The sequence below is a fragment of the Leuresthes tenuis genome, unplaced genomic scaffold (genome assembly GCF_036924035.1).
Source record: "Leuresthes tenuis unplaced genomic scaffold, fLeuTen1.0.hap1 SCAF_4, whole genome shotgun sequence".
Classification (NCBI taxonomy): Eukaryota; Metazoa; Chordata; class Actinopteri; order Atheriniformes; family Atherinopsidae; genus Leuresthes; species Leuresthes tenuis.
In genome coordinates, this window is record NW_027325358.1 from 23,013,290 (window position 1) to 23,032,328 (window position 19,039).

At 41.2% G+C, this 19,039-nt stretch overlaps 1 protein-coding gene across 5 annotated transcripts in view; it reads right to left on the reverse strand.

Moving 5' to 3' along the window:
• Window positions 1-11,094: 11,094 nt before the first annotated feature.
• tbc1d1 (TBC1 (tre-2/USP6, BUB2, cdc16) domain family, member 1) overlaps window positions 11,095-19,039 on the reverse strand; it is a 46,990-nt gene continuing 39,045 nt past the window's right edge. For all 5 annotated transcript variants that reach the window (XM_072383277.1, XM_072383275.1, XM_072383278.1 and 2 more), the window contains 6 exons: window positions 18,476-18,576; window positions 18,175-18,318; window positions 16,575-16,734; window positions 15,377-15,546; window positions 12,659-12,835; window positions 11,095-12,570 (listed from right to left, as the gene is read on the reverse strand). In XM_072383277.1, the coding sequence (XP_072239378.1) occupies window positions 12,373-12,570; window positions 12,659-12,835; window positions 15,377-15,546; window positions 16,575-16,734; window positions 18,175-18,318; window positions 18,476-18,576 (950 nt within the window). In that variant the 3' untranslated portion in view covers window positions 11,095-12,372. The remainder of the gene's footprint in view (window positions 12,571-12,658; window positions 12,836-15,376; window positions 15,547-16,574; window positions 16,735-18,174; window positions 18,319-18,475; window positions 18,577-19,039) is intronic.

Consider the following 19,039-nt stretch of genomic DNA (forward strand, 5'->3'; position numbering starts at 1 on the left):
ACCCATTCTCTCCCTCTCCCACACACACAAACAGAGACACACACATACATAGTTAAATACAAGCTCCACCCTGCACAGATATTCCTGCTTTGCATATAAACATGTGTATGCTTTTCAGTATATGTGTTCTGTCATGTCACAGTGCATAAAAGGTCTCATGGCCGCAAATATGCCTTTTTCTGGGTTGTGGAAGATAAAGGGATTCACAGGCTGGTTAACAGCTGATAATGCCTTTAGTGTTTCCATTTTTAAACAAGCCAATCAGTGTGTGTAACTTCTTGATTTTGTTTTATGAATTGAAGATGCAAAACAACATCTCTTGTATTTGACTTTTTTGGATTTCATATCTATCTCTATACTTTTCCTGCTAAACAAAAAACATGTTTTCTTTAATGTAAAATTAAATGTGTTGTTTGGGGTGTTTGTCCAAGAGGTACAGACTAATCTGTCTGTACATTTTGTGCAAGCATTCATGTTCCCCTCTGGCTGAGTGATGGTACCTTTGGTGAATCCTTAACCTTTGATGCAAAGCAACTCTACAGACAGATGTGAACTCGAAAGTGTGCCTCTGGCTTTTTCTGATGTTCATTGAATTTAGTTATGCAAATTCCCAGGTCTGAAACTACCCAAGAGCACCTGGGGACTGAGATACTGAAGTTTACTTCTTAAGTTTCCAGCCCCGCACCACACAATTTTGCTTTATCCTCTCTTGACATTTTAGCGGTCGTTTGATGACTTCTTTGCGGCCTCTTCAGCATGGCAAAAAAATTCATATTAAAAAAATTCATAAACCTGCCAACTTCTTTAATGCTGCTTTAAGACAGAAACAAACTGATAATGTTCTACCAGTACTTTGTTGGATTATTTCTCTTCTATCTGAAAAATGTGGATTTTAATAGGCAACCTTTACCATTACGGAATTCTGACTTCCCATTTGTCACTGAATGCACCATCAGCAGCCAACACAAAACAAACATGCTAACTTAGATGAACAGTATTTGTAACAGTTCATCAAGTTATCCTTAAAAACAATAACAACAACAATAACAACAACAAAAACACAACGGAATGAACCAACAGTGAAGCACAGGGGATATCTGATGGAGGAAATATCTCGTGTTTTCTGACCAGAGTATCAACCTGCCTGCTGACTGTTATTTTGCAGTGTGGTGTTCTGACAACCTGGACCAGGTGCCAGTTCAACGCACGATTCATTGGGAGATTGTGTCTAAGGGAGGAATCAGTACAAAGTGTTTGTGGTGGAATTGCGTGAAGAAAATATTTTGTATTGTATTTGAGAACATATTTGCGAATCAAATGTCAGTTTGGTGTGTGGTAGTTTGTGCTTCGTTTGCTATTTTTGGTACTCTGAGCCCTCAGGTTTTTTACTGTACGCACTGTTATACTGTAACTATGTGCTTCAGGGGTGATGGAATACTCTGATCTCAAACAAGGCAGATATTAAAAGGAAATGGGTGAATTAAACTGTGGTGGATCACTAAACAACGTAAAACAAGCGGCTCTAAAAAAGAGGTGTATATATCAACAGAACAGCACCTCAGACATTTCTATAAGAACTTTAAGAAATTGAGTCAACTTGTGAAAAATCTTTCAGAATCTCTTTTAATGAAACTACTAACACACATACGCATCAATATTTATTTTGCTTGTGCCAGCAGTTGTTTTATTACTGCATCTCTGAAAAATCTCCTTTAGTGTGCAGGTGGAATCTTACTTATACTACTCAAATTAGATGAAGCAAAACAAAACAAACAAATGAAAAACTGTGACGTTTTTCTGTGAAGTGAACTCACCATCTTCGTCTGCCTTTGCTGACTCATAAAGCGCCACAACTCACGCAAGTTGCAGGTCTTGCGAGTTAAAAGATACATCCTGCAGCATCCATGCCATGTGACCAGTCTGCCTACATTAGATGTGCGAAACAGCCAAAGGGTTCCACCATTGGATGCAACTCTCTCTTAATCATGACCCCCTTTTGCTGTGATCAAACTTTTATTTCTACTTTCTTAACACATTCGCTATCTCAAGTGTGAAGTAATCCTCCCTCACAATGAATAAGGCATGACATCAGTCTAAAATGACAATGATGAAAACTCATCATATGAATTTGTATTTTGCACTAAACATGCAGTTCACATAAATCCTGAGAGAGAATCTTAAGTTGTTCAGACCTGAGGGAGAACAGTGCTTTAATTCATGCAGTTCATTCAACAATACAATCACTTCTTTACAAAGCTGTGAAACACAAGCACATACAGTTTGTGAATTGTACACCAGCGGTTCAGTGAGTGAATTTATGTGTGCACATTAGAGTGTGAGTGCATGTGTGTGTGAGTGCATGTGCGTGTGTGTGTGTGTGTTTTGGGTGGGGGCCGTATGAATCGTCTCCCCACCCTGATGGGAGTAGAGCTTCCTCTCCAGGGTTCAGAAATAACCCACAGCTTTATTGTTCAGAGAACCTGCTTGCTGCCTCTGCCTGTCGCCCTCTACCACACACACACACACACACACTCTCTTTCTCACATGCACACCCACAGCCACCTCTCCTTTTACAGATCTGAAAAACTGACAAGTAAAGTCTTGGTTACACCCTAGCTCTAAGGAAAGGAGGAAGAAAGAGGGAGAGAAAGACAGCGAGAAAGAGCAGGGGGTAAAGGGAGGGGTTTTGTGGACACTTGATGTGCTGACAGGACAGCAGTGGTCACACCCAAACTGTGGCGCCTGACCTTCTACAACAAACAGACACACCCTTACACACGCAGACACAAATGCACACATGGACACACACCAATGGTGTAACATCATCTCTCCCAGTTTTCCTGTGAGGATGCGTACCCTACTGATCCATGTTAGCAGTTTGTGACTCAGCAGGACTACAATCTGCCTCTTTCATAACTCGAGCCTCTCACACTCTGAGGTCAGACACTGCAGCACACAGTGATCTTTGCATTTAGTCAAGCATTATACCTTTTTTTGGAAGGAATTGTGATTTTGCAGCAGTATTTTTATTTTATTGTAACTGTTGTCTTTAACGGAGTAAGATTAGTTTTACCTCTATAAACTACACCAGTGCAATGCTATTTGCTGCATGGGTTTGCTCATCTGGTAATGTACTGTAACAGTTGTAGAAAAGAGCAATGGATTCATTTAATTCCAATGGAATATTTTCCATTTTGTAAAATGCTGTAAGAACAGGTCTGTCTGAGTATTGAACTGGTAACTTTTCATATCTGGGACAAGTGCCCTGATGAATGAGCTTAATCATTAAAAGTGCCAAAATTCAAAATGATACAGAAACAAAGTCTGCAGTTTATTAGCCAGATATTGGATTGGACTGGTACAACTGGAACTAATGCAGCAACACACACCAAAGATAAATGTGGACAGGGATGTAAATGGGCCATTGGCCCATTTCTTCCAAGACAACTTTCTGTAACTCAGAAGGCAGAGTGGTCGTCTTTCGATCAGAAGTCTGCTGGTTTGATCTTCAACTCCTCAGTTTATATGTCAAAGTATACTTTTGGTGCAAAAATGGACCCACGTTGTGTCCCTAACTGTATTTTTTTTAACTTTTTTTTACTTTGTTTTTTACTTGTGTTTTATTTTACAAAGAATGGCATACTTTGCATTTTAAACTGAAAGTAACAAAACTAAATTTAACTACAAAAACATTTTAGTAATGCGGCATATATTGATCTTGATCTCATGTCTAACAAAGGCCCATGGGTTGGCTGTTCCATCCACCCTCCTCTCTTTCTTTTTATGAGGACTTTGAGATCTCTTGAACAAAAGACTTGAGAAAGACATGGAAAAGCTCATATGACTCGTATTTCCCTTCTGCTGCTTGTGGCAGCAGAACTGTATAGGATGCCGTTATGAGTCGTATTGTAGGATATGAACAAACGACTTATTGGATCATTTCAGTTGGAGGACTTGTTGCCGTTGAAGCAGTGCGGGATCATCTCGACAGAGACTGAAACAAAAGGCAGCAATGTTTCCTAGCAGACCGTTGTTTAACTTTTCCTGCCCACGGTTTAAATGTTGTTGTTGATTGATGTAGATTATGTCTGTAACCGATCAAATTTGCAATTTGCAATGAAGATAAGTTTGGAAAACGGACACTTAACAATTAAAAATGCACTCTTTTTGTTGTCCTTGTCGAAGTTTTAGTCAGTCTTTCCATTAGCATACATAATTACAACTTCACTTTACTTTTTCTGATGCTTGTACATCATACAATTTTAGAGGAACTATTACAAAACAGATTTCTGATGAATGCTGTATGATTCATGAGAACCCCCCCACACCTCTACTTCTTCCCTCTGTGATTGCACTCTATCTCAATGTCACCCCTGTCAACACTGACAGAGCCTGACTGGTGGTTTTCCTTCTATGTAGCTTATTGTTAGCTTTGATGTTAGCTGCATTGTTATATCCTCATTTGTAAGTCGGTTTGAATTAAAAGCGTCTGCCAAATGCATAAACATAATAATAATACACACGCCCTGGTACATTTTTAACTGTTAATAATAATACATTAATCAAATGAGCTGAGTAATCACTGACTCAGATCATAACTCATGCTGTCATAAATCATTGTTCCTTTAAAATGCTGCCGGCTGGCTGCTAGCTGTGCCTCGGCCCAACTTATCTTCATATCTGCTTCCTTTATTTATTACAGTTTATCACATCAGACACTCCCTGAATGCTCCACCTTCACCTCAAGACAACATGCAGGCACTGAGTTCACAAATGAGAAGTACATCAGAGAAACTTTCTGTTGCCGTCTGTGTAAGGTTTCATGCTTTATCATTTTCCACAGCAGTTTCACAACCACTCTGAGAAAATCTAAGACTGAAAAACTCCATGTGAACTGCATCTACTTTACCTGCTTTCGACTCACGTGTGAAGCGGTCTGCGTATGTTTCTGCTGATTTGTTCTTACTTTAAAAAAAAAACCAATACGCAATGTTTCCTACAAGTTTGTTGAAGAAAAAACAGACGTGCCCTCAAGTATTGTGCTTAATTAGTTCTTTATAGACATGTCAATAAATCGGACACATTGCACAAATGTGTATTTTGCAGCCAACACAAAAATGAAAGAGAGCATGAAACAGAACATCGAGAGTGTTGTTTCTGCAGACCACTGCAGAAGGAGCACAGAAGCTAAAATAAGACGCAAGAGGGAGTGTTTTAAAGTGCTGTCATTTGTTATTCAAACAACTTCTGTGCACACATACCCGCACAAACACAGTGTGATTGAGATTTTGTTGGATTGCACAGGAATTCATTGAACACAGCATTGCACAACACTGGCATGCTAACTAGTAGTTTAGACATGTGGAGCTGCAATGTCTCATTGTAATGATAAAACACACACTCTTGTAGGACATTGCATTGACTTCAATTTATTTTGTACAGGCTAATCCTAACCCTGACCCTTAACCTTAACCTAACCTCAATTTCCACCTAACCCGAAACCAAGACACCCTCCCCATCTATGGCTCTCTGACACAGTCCTCAAACTGTAGCACAGGTTGCACCCACTGGAATACGAAACAGAAACTTTTCTTGGAGAGTTGTCAAATCTAGATGTCAGAACTCTGATTTTGTTTAGTGTTCACATTTGTCATCTGAAAATTCAGACGTTCCACACGTTAGATAATTCCTCATGACAAAATCCAACAGAAATGAGGGAAGAATTACGAATAGCAAAAAAAGAAAAAATTCATGCTACGAATTCAAACCAAAACAGTTTTTAAATGTTATGAAAGTATGCAGAGTGTGTCGGGTAGTAAGTGTTTGGGCTGCACAATTTCTCACTTGATTAACATTCTGAGTTTGCACTTGATAAAGCCCACGTGACAAATGCCACCATATCATCAGTAAAGCATGGCAGAGGTAATAACATGCTGTGGGGCTGCTTTGTTGCCTGGAGTTCCACGGAACTTGCAAGGCAACATAACTTCAGGAGCTTTTGAATACCACTGGAATACGAAACAGAAACTTTTCTTGGAGAGTTGTCAAATCTAGATGTCAGAACTCTGATTTTGTTTAGTGTTCACATTTGTCATCTGAAAATTCAGACGTTCCACACGTTAGATAATTCCTCATGACAAAATCCAACAGAAATGAGGAAAGAATTACGAATAGCAAAAAAAGAAAAAAATCATGCTACGAATTCAAACCAAACCAGTTTTTAAATGTTATGAAAGTATGCAGAGTGTGTCGGGTAGTAAGTGTTTGGGCTGCACAATTTCTCACTTGATTAACATTCTGAGTTTGCACTTGATAAAGCCCACGTGACAAATGCCACCATATCATCAGTAAAGCATGGCAGAGGTAATAACATGCTGTGGGGCTGTTTTGTTGCCTGGAGTTCCACGGAACTTGCAAGGCAACATAACTTCAGGAGCTTTTTTTAGGCACTTTCACGCCACAGCTTGAAAGAGTAACGTGATGTAACATCCAGCTGATGTCAAGTTAGAGTCACGTAATAAATGCTCTGTGGAACAACAGCTCGATACACTCCTGGCTTCGGTCAACCTACACTCTGTGTTCAGTTACAGTTTTAGAACTGTTAAGTGGGTATGCACTTTTCTTTTCTTTTTTTTTGCATGGCCAGTAGTGAATTAGGCATTGTCTGGACAATCACAGTTATGTCACACACTGGGAAAGCACCCTCCTCTCAGGAAGGAGCTGAAAAAATAACTATGTACTACAATCTGCTTTAGTTCTTCTGGTGACACAAATAAAGAAAAGGAAGTTCCTCAAGTAGTTATCAGAATTATGAAATGTTCCTACGGTCTTAACATGCCTTAATGAAAGAAATGATGACATCAGAATATAATCCAGACATTTTAGAGTAAACAAGGGTCACCCAGTGTCAGGAGGCTAGCTTTGAATTGGATGTGTTGGGCCTTTCAGTAGGATGACATAACCACACATCCAACGACACAAAGGAAGGGTTAAAAAAGGTTGACAGCTTCTGACAGGCTGCTAAGGAGTTCTTTGTTTCCTGATCAGAATTTTTCCAACCAGTAAAACTAAGTACACATCACGCATGTTGTTAATTGTTGGTTGGTCGTTCAGAAATTACTCAACAGTTAAGCTTGATGTGAACCTGAAAAGAACTCTGAACACCAATCAAAGAGCAAGTGTCATATGGTCTGCTGTAATCATCAGAGGACTTTACAGCAACCTTTACTTAGAATTATCCAGATGCTACAGGTAAAGTCTGCTTATCAGGATTCAGTGCCACGGCAGAGCCTTATGATCTGTTGCCGTTTGACCTTTTGTACAGACATCTCTGTACTGAAGCTGTCATAAGTCTTTACAAAGAGAGAAACCAGCTGAATTGCTTTTTGTATTACATAGAAGGGAGAAGTTGGTTTAGGTCACTGTATAGGTGACAAGATAATGTCGTACCTACAGCTGGAATCTCAGCCATGGGAGTGGCTGCGAGGACATTTTAATGCTTTTCAGGTAAAAAGCAGTGACAACGTTAACAGACTTTCACGGTCATCAGAGGATGAATTCCAATGACCTCATTTTTAACTATGCACGCTTAAAAACTAAATAGAAGATAAACTTAAAGGCTTACTGTGTCCCTTAATGACCTTAATTATACCATAATTTACACAAGAATTTTCAGATCACAGGACAGCTTCATTAGATGAGGTGAAATAGGTTTAAAATTGAGTTGTAATTGACTTTGAAAAGTCAAAAATGAAAATAAATCTTTGTTGCAAATAATGACCAAGTTCTCCATGTGCTCGATAAACACCTGAACAAAGGCACAAATTAACTACAAAACATTGAAACTGAAGGTAAAATCTTAATGTCTACATCCCTTTACCCTTCTTTTGCCCGGATTGTCCAGTTGTAAAAGGTCCTTAGAGACATGTCCAAGGTGAAAAAGACTAAAGAATTATAACTGCTACTGGATAACATTCATACACTGGCGCTTCAAGATGTCACTGAAGAAAGATTAGTCATAATGACAGTGATGGATCACTAATGGACAGAGGATATCAATTCAAGTCAACCTTTAGTAGGTTGAGGGAGTGCTGGCACAGGCTGCTGTCGTCAAGGATGAAGTAGCTTTTTTTTTCAGATTAAAGATGAACTGAAAATCCCCTTCCAAAGATAGTTTCTCCAAGCAGTACGACCGGTGGAAGTGAGAGCTTCACAATTTACACCAACTGATTTTTCACACATACAGTGCCATCAAGGTGCTTGATATTCAAAATGCAAAATCCCCACTCAGCCTCTTTAAGAGTTGGTTTCTAGGAGGATACAGACATGTAGTGAGGCTGAATGCAGGGCTGGGCAGGGCAGGGCAGGGCTGAGGTGGTGTGTGGAAGGGTAAACAGATGCCAAGTCAAATAAAACTAAACTCTGTGCAATGGCACAAGCTCTTGCATTCTGCTCAGAAAGACACGCACGCACGAAAAAAGTCCAATGCACTGTTTACACACAGTAAAGGCAGCACTCTGGACGGCAGGTGTTCCTGGTCCCTGTTGGCTCATTCAACCAGAGAATTTTAGAAAAAAAAAAAGTTTTAATCACTGACATATGACAAGCATCACTCCTGAACAGAAAAGACACTCGTGGCATTTTCAGCCTCTTAGCAGCAGGAGCTCTGACACAGCAGGTGTGCACGCACACACACACATACACACACAAACTCTTGGCTGTTACAACACTGCGTAATTATTGACTTAACCAGGAGATCACGGTAGATTAGCTGCTCCGGGCTTGAATGAGGCCGCCTCTGGTGGTCTGCAGGGTGGAGCCACATGTGGAGCAGTCATGCTGATCAGTCACATCAGCTCAGGAGGGTGTGTCCGGCTTCTGGATGCTATGTAAAGAACTTGACTCCCCTTGTTGCCGTTTCATGGAAAACTCCATTCAGCTGGAGTGTTTACTTTGGATGAGACATAAGCTACATCACTTATGCCAGTTACAGTTCACTGACAGTATTAATTACGCTGCTCTGTTGATAATGTGATGCTGCTGTTGATCCCCGAGGGGGAAGTTTCAAGTCCCACACAGCAGGACAAAGGTCATTTATGGAACTACTGGCAGAGGCAGTGCCACAAAGTCCTACTCATCTTTGTTTTTATTTTGCGTTGGCATGTAGCCATCATTTCACAATGACTGCAGGGTTACAGGAAGTTACAATGAGTTACAGGAAATGTGGTATCTGGAAGGAGTACAGTTTATATGAAAAAAAATATTGACGCACACACTACTTTAATAAGAAAACAGGGATGTCTGGGAACAGAAAGCATCCACCTGTGGAAATACAACAATAGAGCTTTCAACATCATCTCTATACAGTTGTGGGACTTTGTTTGTCGTCTGCTCCAAATATCATCAAAACTTGGAGATGGCCTACGTGTCTAAAGAGTGAGACCAAAACAAAAGTAATGCAGGCACGCTTTCCCTTTCATAATCTAATGGGGCAACGTCCGAGGTCAAAAAAAGACTGATAGCAGTATGTCGGTAGGGTTAAATGGCCAGAGAAAAAAACCTGCCACGTCTTTTCCTTGAATTTGATTAGGGGCATTTTTAAGGACCAGGGAAACAACAATTTGGCCTTGATGAGAATCCGATCACAGCAGCTACAGTCTGTGATCGCATGGCTGCAATGTGGGTCAGATGTGATGAAACCACAACTGTTCCAGAGTGCATTCAGCACTTCTCCATGTGTACCGTACTGTGACGGTTCATGGAGGCTATGTAAATATGGGCAACTCAGGTTGGTCATCCAAAACTAAAACGTCTCGTACATCGTCTTCTTGACCTCAGAATTGCACACCAGTCTGCTGAGGGTGCCATCGGTTACGGTGCTCCTGTTTTTCTGGAACAAGCAGCCTGCTGGGCTGAAATTTGTCATCACTGAACCTGAATTTGAAACCAAACTCTTAACTTTCCTGTTCTCACAGGCCTTTCGTTAATTACAGCAGACCGAACGTGCACTGCAATTTCTTAGTTTTTTACTTGGAATTTCTTGTTGGGGTTGTCAGGCTGGGTCACTAACGTTGGATTTAAAGGAGAAGAAGCCACAGCAGTAAGTGTACATCGTCACCGGTTTCTCACTCTTTCTCCTGTCCTAATATTCATATAAGCAACTCCCAATTAATCCAACTCAATGAAGGAAGGGAAAAATTAAAAAACAAGCACTGGGATCAACTCGAGGTCGTCTTGCCAACGGACATTTTGACAGTGAAAAGAAAACATCTCAACAACTCAGCCGTAGGGACTACATGCTTTATACAACTATGTGGGCTGTTCTCTGTCACACTCTTGTAAGATGTAGTCTCAACAACAAAAAACCCTGATGGTGATGGCCAAAACTCAAGCTTTCACAACAGCAGACAGACCCAGACGTAACGCGGTAGTGTCTATATCCATTTTTGTTTCTGAAAAAACTCTGATTTTTATCTTGCAAACTCTCCTAACGGTCCCGACCCTTAACCTTAAACCATAGCTTAAAGGAGTGGCTTGAGCCCCATCATTTTGATGGTTCATGCACAGGGACCCCCCCCCACCCAACAGCTGACTTTATACACCCAAAGCCCACCTTGAACAGCTGAGGACCTCATACAGGTTTAGGAATGCGAGGAGCTCAGTGAAACCTTAAACTTTAAACTCCCGTTGCTTTGACTAGGACTTTGTGGAAATCTAATCGCCATCACAATCACCTGGAAAAAAAAAAAAAAAAAAAAAAGCCCACAAAACAGTCATCGCAGCGGTCTAACCGTCTAAGGTTCTGCTGCTCGTCCTTTTCCAGTTGTGTAAATACACTTCAGAGTACATGCATACTGACAGAGACACAACTTGCCCCGGCATGCTTATTCCTTCTAAGGAGGAGTTCCTGGAAACAAATGTGGCACGTCTGTGTGCAGTGGGTTTCCATACGACCAAAGGCTTATTTGAAGCCTATAGCATTCAAATGGACTTGCATGTTTAGACAGGATGTGATATACCCTTTCACACCATACGCAGAGAGCCACACACAAAGAAAAGTCCGACTTCGGATGTGCTGAAAGAATATGAACTGTATTTTTCTTTTTTTTTTTTTTTTTAAGTACGCAATAACAAAAATAAATCAATAAAACAGAAGGCATGTGCAACAAGTGTCGGGTAAAAGCAAAAATATCTTTACAGTGTAAACTAAACAGGTCTATTGCAATCAGTGAAGTGCACGAGAACACAGACACACAGTAACATTCAGACGTCTGCAAAAAACGCGCCGAGCTGCGGCTCGGGTTGAAGGACTTCAGTGTTTTGAATACAGTAAATGATTTACAGGTGAATGATTGTCTCAACAGTACAGGCTTCACACCCGGGCGCCTCGTAATAATTTAAAGTAGCTGATTGGTTAAAGTCTGTGCTTCCCCAAAGCTGGAAAGGGAGAGCTACCGTTTGAAATGGTTCCATCCACACAGATGAATCAACATGTATTCAAAGGTGAAAAAAACAGGATGTGAAATGGACTGAATTTATTGTGTTACTCTTCCTGTGAGCGGCTGAGGCTAAATGAAGTCAAAATGCACAGTGTCAGGACACCAAATATGAGATGCAAGGGAAGAAGCAAAAATAGCTCCACCCTTGACCTCTCAATATCTGTACCGACATCCAAGGCCCATCATCATTTAGCTCAAGTCATATTCAGCCTTTTACACCAGATAACCAAAGGAAAAAAACTCTCTCATCATGTGTCCCTACATCTTACTTTCTTCATCTTACAAGTTTCTTTTTATTCTTTTTTTGGGGGAACGTCTTTCAGAATTGCTCTTATGTAACAGTGTGTAGTGGAGTCTTTGTTCTTCTAGCTAAAGCACAAGGACATTCTTTGGCCGTTTTTGCCTTCTTGCATCCGTCAGAGTGAATCACAAGGTTGCTCTCTAAGATCCAAACATACAGGGACAGGAGGCAAAGTAACTGTTCTGTTTTTAAAGCAGAGACCCAGTGCTAACTGTGAGGATTGTAGTCAAATACTTTTACACTCGTTAGAGGCGGGGAAGACGTCCTATCCCGGATTTTTTACCCCCTCGCTTTTAAACTAATATTTTGCTTAATTTCCCCTCTTTCTTCTGATTTAGGTCCAACAACTTCTGTGTCTCCTCTTTTAATTAAAATATTCTTGAGGTGGGAGGTTCGGGGTCGGGAGCCATCATAAAGACCTTCTCCTCTTGGGCTGTTCGCAGCTGGCTCCTCCGTCAGAGCACTTCACCATTCCGACAGGTGACAGATGCAGTTACAAATCCTTTGGAAGTGCGAGTGGGTCAGGTTCAGAGTCCGCTGCCCTGCCTTCCAGCTTGGAAGCGTCGGTGGCTTTCAGAAGGTCGGGGGGAGCGGGTGTCCATCAGGGCTGTTTATGCCCAGGCTGGTGAGAAGGTTCTGGAGGTGCGTGACGGCACTCAGAAGCTCCTGCTTCTCCTCTTCGAGTGCAGAAACCTGCTCCTTCAGCCTGCCCTCCGACTGGGCCAAAACCTCCACGCGACTCTCCAGGCTGCAGACTCGGGCATGGGACACCTGCGTGGGAGGGGCGAGGGACAGACGCTTTAAATTAACACTCTGCCGGAGCACCGGACTTTCCTTATTCATTGGCATCGCTGTGTACCTGCAGCTCCTCGAGGAGGTCCAAGTTCTGCTGTCGGAGGCTCTGATTGGTTCTCTCCAGCTGTGCAGCTCGTTGCTGCTGGTTGAGGGTTGGGGGTGTGTCCAGCAGCTCATCCTGCAACACATGGTACTCCACCTCATAGGCCTGGAGCTGCTTGGATACATCCATCTCACAAACCTGAAATGAAAGAAATCTAGATGGATCGAGGTGCCAGGGTGGGTTTATTGAGACTTTAGACCGCAGCACGTTTCCTGTGTATAATATCATTACAGTCTGTCACCAAAGACATTACTGAGAGCCAGCAGACACATTTCAGGCAAAAACAAACCTCTTTCCTTCAGAGCAGGGTGGTGGCAGTCACAGAAGCGCATTGTTAAAGGCCTTTCCTTTTTTTATTCTCGGGACTTAAGAGTGCTTTGGAACAACAAAGCTGAGGCAGAGCTACCTTTTCAGTGACGCTTGTTTGTTTGCCAGCGAGCAGGATTACGCAAAAAAGTGAGTGAGTTGGTGAAATTTGATCAAACTTGGCTCCTGAGACCTGGACAACTTTCTCCAAAACTTTTCTTTCTTTCTTTCTTTCAAAAAGAAAAAAAAAACAACTTTTTTTTTCATTTTGTGATGTTCGTATGCTTAAAATGATGTATCATTCAAAAACATTTGGAGGCATATTGTTCAGAATATTCCAGAGGAGAAAAAGGGAAAAAAAAACAACAAAAACCCAGACATACCGAAGTTATCTAACTCAGCCATTTCCTTGGAAGTGAGTGTGATGTCAGAACAACAATCAGTTCAAATCATTGTCACTCACACACGCACGCATGCACTCCCATCAGCAGAAATCTGACCTTGACAAATTCCACAAACAAAGCAGCTCTCTTTGGGGTTGTGTGGACGTGTTTATATGTGTTTTATAAACAGAAACGCTGGAAAACAATCTGTGGATCATGTTTTCTTTCGCCCTACATTCTCAGTCTCAATCTCAAATATCAGTGCCACATTCAATGCACCCGGGAAGCTTTTAAACCGTTTAATTTGTCTTAACTTTCAATGTTTTTATGCCATTTATTCTTCTTAACTTTGATATAAAACACGGAGCTGCTACTGTGTTTGAAACGCCAAAACGAACTTGGCCTGATTGAGTTCCAACTTCACACTTGTTGTGTTTCAGTGAATGCAGCATTACTCTGAGGCAAACCGGAGGAAGGGCCAAGTTGAGAAGGCAACAAATACAGCTTTAAGCAAAAAAAGTAAGAAAGTACGACTTCAGCTTTTTGTTCTGATTTTATTTAAAAGTTAATTTTCTTTTAATTACCAAAGCCAAGTTTGGCTCACTTCCAAGAATTCCTCAGCATGACAGCATCAAACCTGACAATGCAAACCTGCCATAAAGGACCTTAAGTTGCATGAAACCAAAGTTCCCTAAAAAGAAAGGGAGGGGGGAAAAAACAACCTCTTGATATCACTTCCTGTTGTTTTACGCTGAAACTATGAGTCACACCTCGCTGACAATCTAACGTGGAAAAGCACCACCGGTCTGCTATCTCATGCTAAATAATAAAAACAATGCATACCAGCCAGCGTGTGCCGTACCTTGATAACATCTCCCTTTCTCAACTCATCAATCATATACAGATATATTGAAATATCTGACAGCCTGCAGTTCTATACGTATTAACAATAAAAAATTCTTTCTTCACATCCTCATACTCATGTGGTGGTAAGAAGTATTCTACACAAACCTACCATGACATCATTTTACGGTGTTTTGTTCATGGAGTCATTAGACAGGTGTGGCCGATATTATTGACATAGCGCTTTTCCTAAACACTGAGGTATGAAATCAAGGTTAAATGACTGCTGCTCTAATCAAAAACTGGGTGGGGCTCAAACAGAGAGTCTTTGTGACATCATCACTTTCCTCTTTGTTTTATCTAGAAGCAAACGTCTGAGATTTTAGGTCGGATCTGATAAAAAAAAAAAAAAAAAAAAACGACAGCCATCTATCAAACTGAGGTGAGAGAAGCTGAAAAGCTCCTTGAGTATTTAAAGGGATACTAAAGCGACGCTTTACAACCCTCTGCAGGAGCTTATCTGGCCACTGACTCACTTGTTACCTAATCTATGCAAATCGATGTGATGTCTTCAAAGATGACAAAGGTTGTTGTTTTTTATATTATGAAATACTTGTTTTGTGACTGAAGCCAAACTTATAGTTAATCTACTTTCACATTTTTCTTTGGCAAAATGTAACAAACCCCCCATTTTTGCAAGTTGCTAACAAATTCTGGAAGACTCCATGATTTGAAATTAGCCTGAGTTTTTTTTTTTTTTGGATAAATTTCAGTGTCGTCCAAACAAAACCGCTGGCTTTTAATCGAAATGTTTGGCTTTGGCCTACACTCAACAATATTTAACCAAAATAAACTGGAAAAAAAAAAACATCATTCGCACGTCTCAATAAAGTCGCGTTTGGCCCCAAATGGAGATGCACCCGGGAGCATCTGGGAGCTGTAAATGTGAAAAAAAATTATCAGTAATGGAATACATACGGCAGATTATGAAAGTTGGCCAACATTAGTTCTTTGTTTTTTTATTGATTACCAGAAAGAATTAGGACAACATGGTGCGATGTTCCCACAACATGTCCTAACAAGTAAGAAAATAGTTACATCAGCTCGTTTGTTTAGTTGTAGGAAGCAGGTCAGCTGAAGGCCTCACCTGGTTGATGGTTTTCTCCATCTGCACCAGGCCCAGGTTGGGCAGCGTGGTCTTGATGAAGTCCACTATGGACTCCAGGGTGTCGTGCTGCAGGATCAGAGGCTTGTGGCTCCCCAGCAGGCTCAAAGCTACCTTAAAGATGACCTCTGAGCCTTGAAGGAACAACATATCTGAGAGAGTGGGAGGAGAAAAAATAAGCAAAAATTAGTGAAGCAGAGGGCAAAAAAACAAACAAAAAAACACAAAAAGAGGTGGGAAGATATTAAAAGCTATGACGTGAAAGCGTAAAATCAATAACGCCAGGTGTTGACAGGAAAGCATACTGCATTTATCCGTGACTTAAAGGCTTCTATGAAAGAAGGATGATTTGACGTCAATATAAAATGCTTGAACAAACATAAATAGGTTGAATCTGGAGTCAAAGGTAGGCGAGTGTATTTGCGTGTGCAGTGTGCTTCGAACACTTCAGGGCGAGGTTAGGCAGGAGAGCATGACATCGCAAACAAGTATTATTAAGAGATGGGAGTGGAGCTTTGGAGAACCACATACTATACGAAACACGCGACAGCAGAAAGATGATGTTGATGCCCTTACTCTTGAGCGTGCACACACACACACACACACACACACACCCATTGTTATGCTCAAATGAAAACATGGAGCCAGCAAGTCTAGTTCAGTTACAGGGAAACAGAACAAATTAGGCATGAAAACAATAGTTGGTAAGGAGTGAGAGAGAGAAAAGAAATAACAAGAAAGAAAGAGATACCTAACAGTGGGTGTGATATTTACACGTGATGAAATGATAAAATAAAGGAAAAAGACAGACTGATGGTAGTTAATCAATGTGTTTCCATGACTCATTCAAGTCTCAGAACTTGAATCTCAAGAAAAAGTGGATCCAGTTTCAAGAAAAACTTGTATTTATTATAAATCTCCGATCCTTCCCCTGATGAACAGTGCCACTCCAGCAGTCTTCAATCAGACTTATTCACTCTTTTAAATGTCTGCCATGCCTTCAGTCAGACTTTGCTAAATTTCATCTCGCTCCAATGCTCCTCCTCCCTTCCATTTATCACTCCGGGTTTGAAATCTAATCAGAAAACTTAACTAGGGACTAATCGTGAAATAACTGACCAAGCAGAAAAAAACAAAACTGTATCTGTGAGTGCAGAACCATAGAGCAATGAGATCTTACCAAAAACACGGGCCACGAAGCCAAGAGGGAAGTGAGAGGCGAATAAAGTGAGGAACCAGGGGGTGGCGTATAAGCTGGGCCCGATCTCCTGCTGCTCGAGGTGGCCGTGCAGATCTCTGTGGTAGTCATGGAGCAGGCGCGACAGTTGGTACATCTGAATCTGACACGAGAAAGACGCCAGATGTGAGTTTGTCATGCTTTTATGACTTTGCATTGTCATTTCAAGCAGGATGTGCCTGGATGTAGCTGGATGAATGAAAGCTGTTACACATTAAAGTTATGTATCACTGCTATGGAGCCCACACAATTCCACTGTAGCCACGCTGTAGCAACTAACTACAACATGACATGTTGGAGCTAAGCCCGTTACACTGACATGAGAAGAACTGAACTGCGGTCAGCTTTTCTTGGTTGTGGGATGCTGGTGGACATCAGGAGTAAAGACGACACGAAACAAGGCTCAACAATCTAACAAAGCAAAGAGAGATTGCAATAGTTTACTTACCTCTAAAGATAAGACAAATCTGAGGGTAAACCAGGCAACAAAAACAGCACTGATCATAACTTTTTAGAAAAGGACACGAAATATTAACAAAACAGTAAAGTAACCGAAATCCAAGTTGATTTTTGCCAGAGAAAAGCAGTCCTGACCTCTTGAGCTCTGAGGGGCTCTCGCACACGAAGCTGACAATCAACTGTCAGAGGTGCTGCTGAAAGTCTGTCACACGATATTTAATAAGCACTCGCACCGTCGGACCCAGCTGCCGGTTTTTTTAAAGCTGTCAGGTCGATCACTGTGTGAGGTTCCCCTGACTGACTGTTCAGCGTAGCGAATGAGACGGGGCACAGAGTCGCTCCCACTACTCTTCATCCTCATTCTTCCAAAACAAGTACAGCTTCTCACAGGAAAGTGACCATGTGGAGCAAAAAAAAAAAAACCTGAAGACCAACAGTTAAGCAGGATTTAGTAGAGAACATCTGAATCCCAGATGAAGTTCATTCAAGAGACTATTCTGCTCTGACTCTGAAATATTGCACCCATCCTGAAGCCGATCCAGATACACTAGTAATATACTCTTATGTTTTCTAACCACCATCTCTCTCCTTTGACACCGATGGAAACTCTTCTCAGCAGACATAAAAAAGGAATGGTGAAAGGTCACCATGTAGATAATATCCATCTGGAAATGCTGTGCTTCCAGCAAACTGTGTGTGTCTGAATCACAGAGTGAGACCTGACAACCTCGGCAAAAAATGAGTGTAGAGGCAGCATCGTGTCTTAAAGGGTTAATCAATACTTCAACCAAGCATTAATCCATCTAAACTTCTACATAGACCAATAATCACCAACCGTGTGTTTACATCAGCGGGGGTGCAGCAACATTCTTTATTAACACAAAAATCTAATTACGGAAGTCGTAAAGGCCAAAAAGGAAAATTCATCAAATCAACTCTTAATTTACCAACGAACAAAACCGGGAACAAAACAAGGTTGTGACCGGCAGCACACACTTTGACATAGCCTAAATATAAATAGATTAGGGTGTTAGGTTAGCTGGGCCAGATTCTGTGGGAGATACTGAGCATGCGTATATTTTACCTGCAGGATAATCATATCAGGTCTGTACTGTTTACGCAGCCCAATGTCATACATCAGAAATTTGAGCATGTTGAAGGCGTCCTCTTCCCCCATGTGTAAAAGCAGCACTCCGGCAATGAAGGACAGGCCCTGGCAGTAGCCAACCTGTAATGACAACAAAAACAAACTTGACGTCTACACGACAGGGGAGAGATTAAATTTTAAGCTAAAAAGACAGTTGACATTCAGTTTATTCCACTGAGTTAGGAAAGAAACGTGGACCATGAAAATGAGGAAATGAGACGAAAAAGAAAAATGATACCTCAGGGTCCAGGAGTGAGTAGGCTTTCAGTATATTGTATAGAGACAGCTGTCCTGCCCCCAGCTGGGCTTGGAAATATGGATGAGTGGGAAAAGTGCGACCTGGAGCGGATGAAGACATGTAGATATTAACTATCCGTTGTGAAATATCAGAATTTAAGTAAAATGTCAGACAAAGTATGGATCTGATGTTAAAGATCAAACTGACACACCTTTCAAACACAGTGACACAGCTTTTACTCACTCAATCTGAGTGAAGCAGAGTGATCCTTAAGAGACAGAAGCCTCTGGGTGTGTGCAAGCATGTTTGAACTAAACACACCGCTGAACTTCCCTTTGGGATGTTAGATTTCACATCTAGCTGCTCGTGTTACAAAGGTGCTCGGTGTGTGAGCATGTGCCAAGCAAGCTCACAAACCTGTTCCTGAAGACACTCACTAACATTAACGCAAGTTTATGCTTTTAAAGACCGTCTAAAAACCTGTCTTAGAAGCTTAACGTGTCCCCAAATATTGGACACGCATGTTAGGGGAAAAAAACAAGAAAAGATAATAAGGTTTTGCAC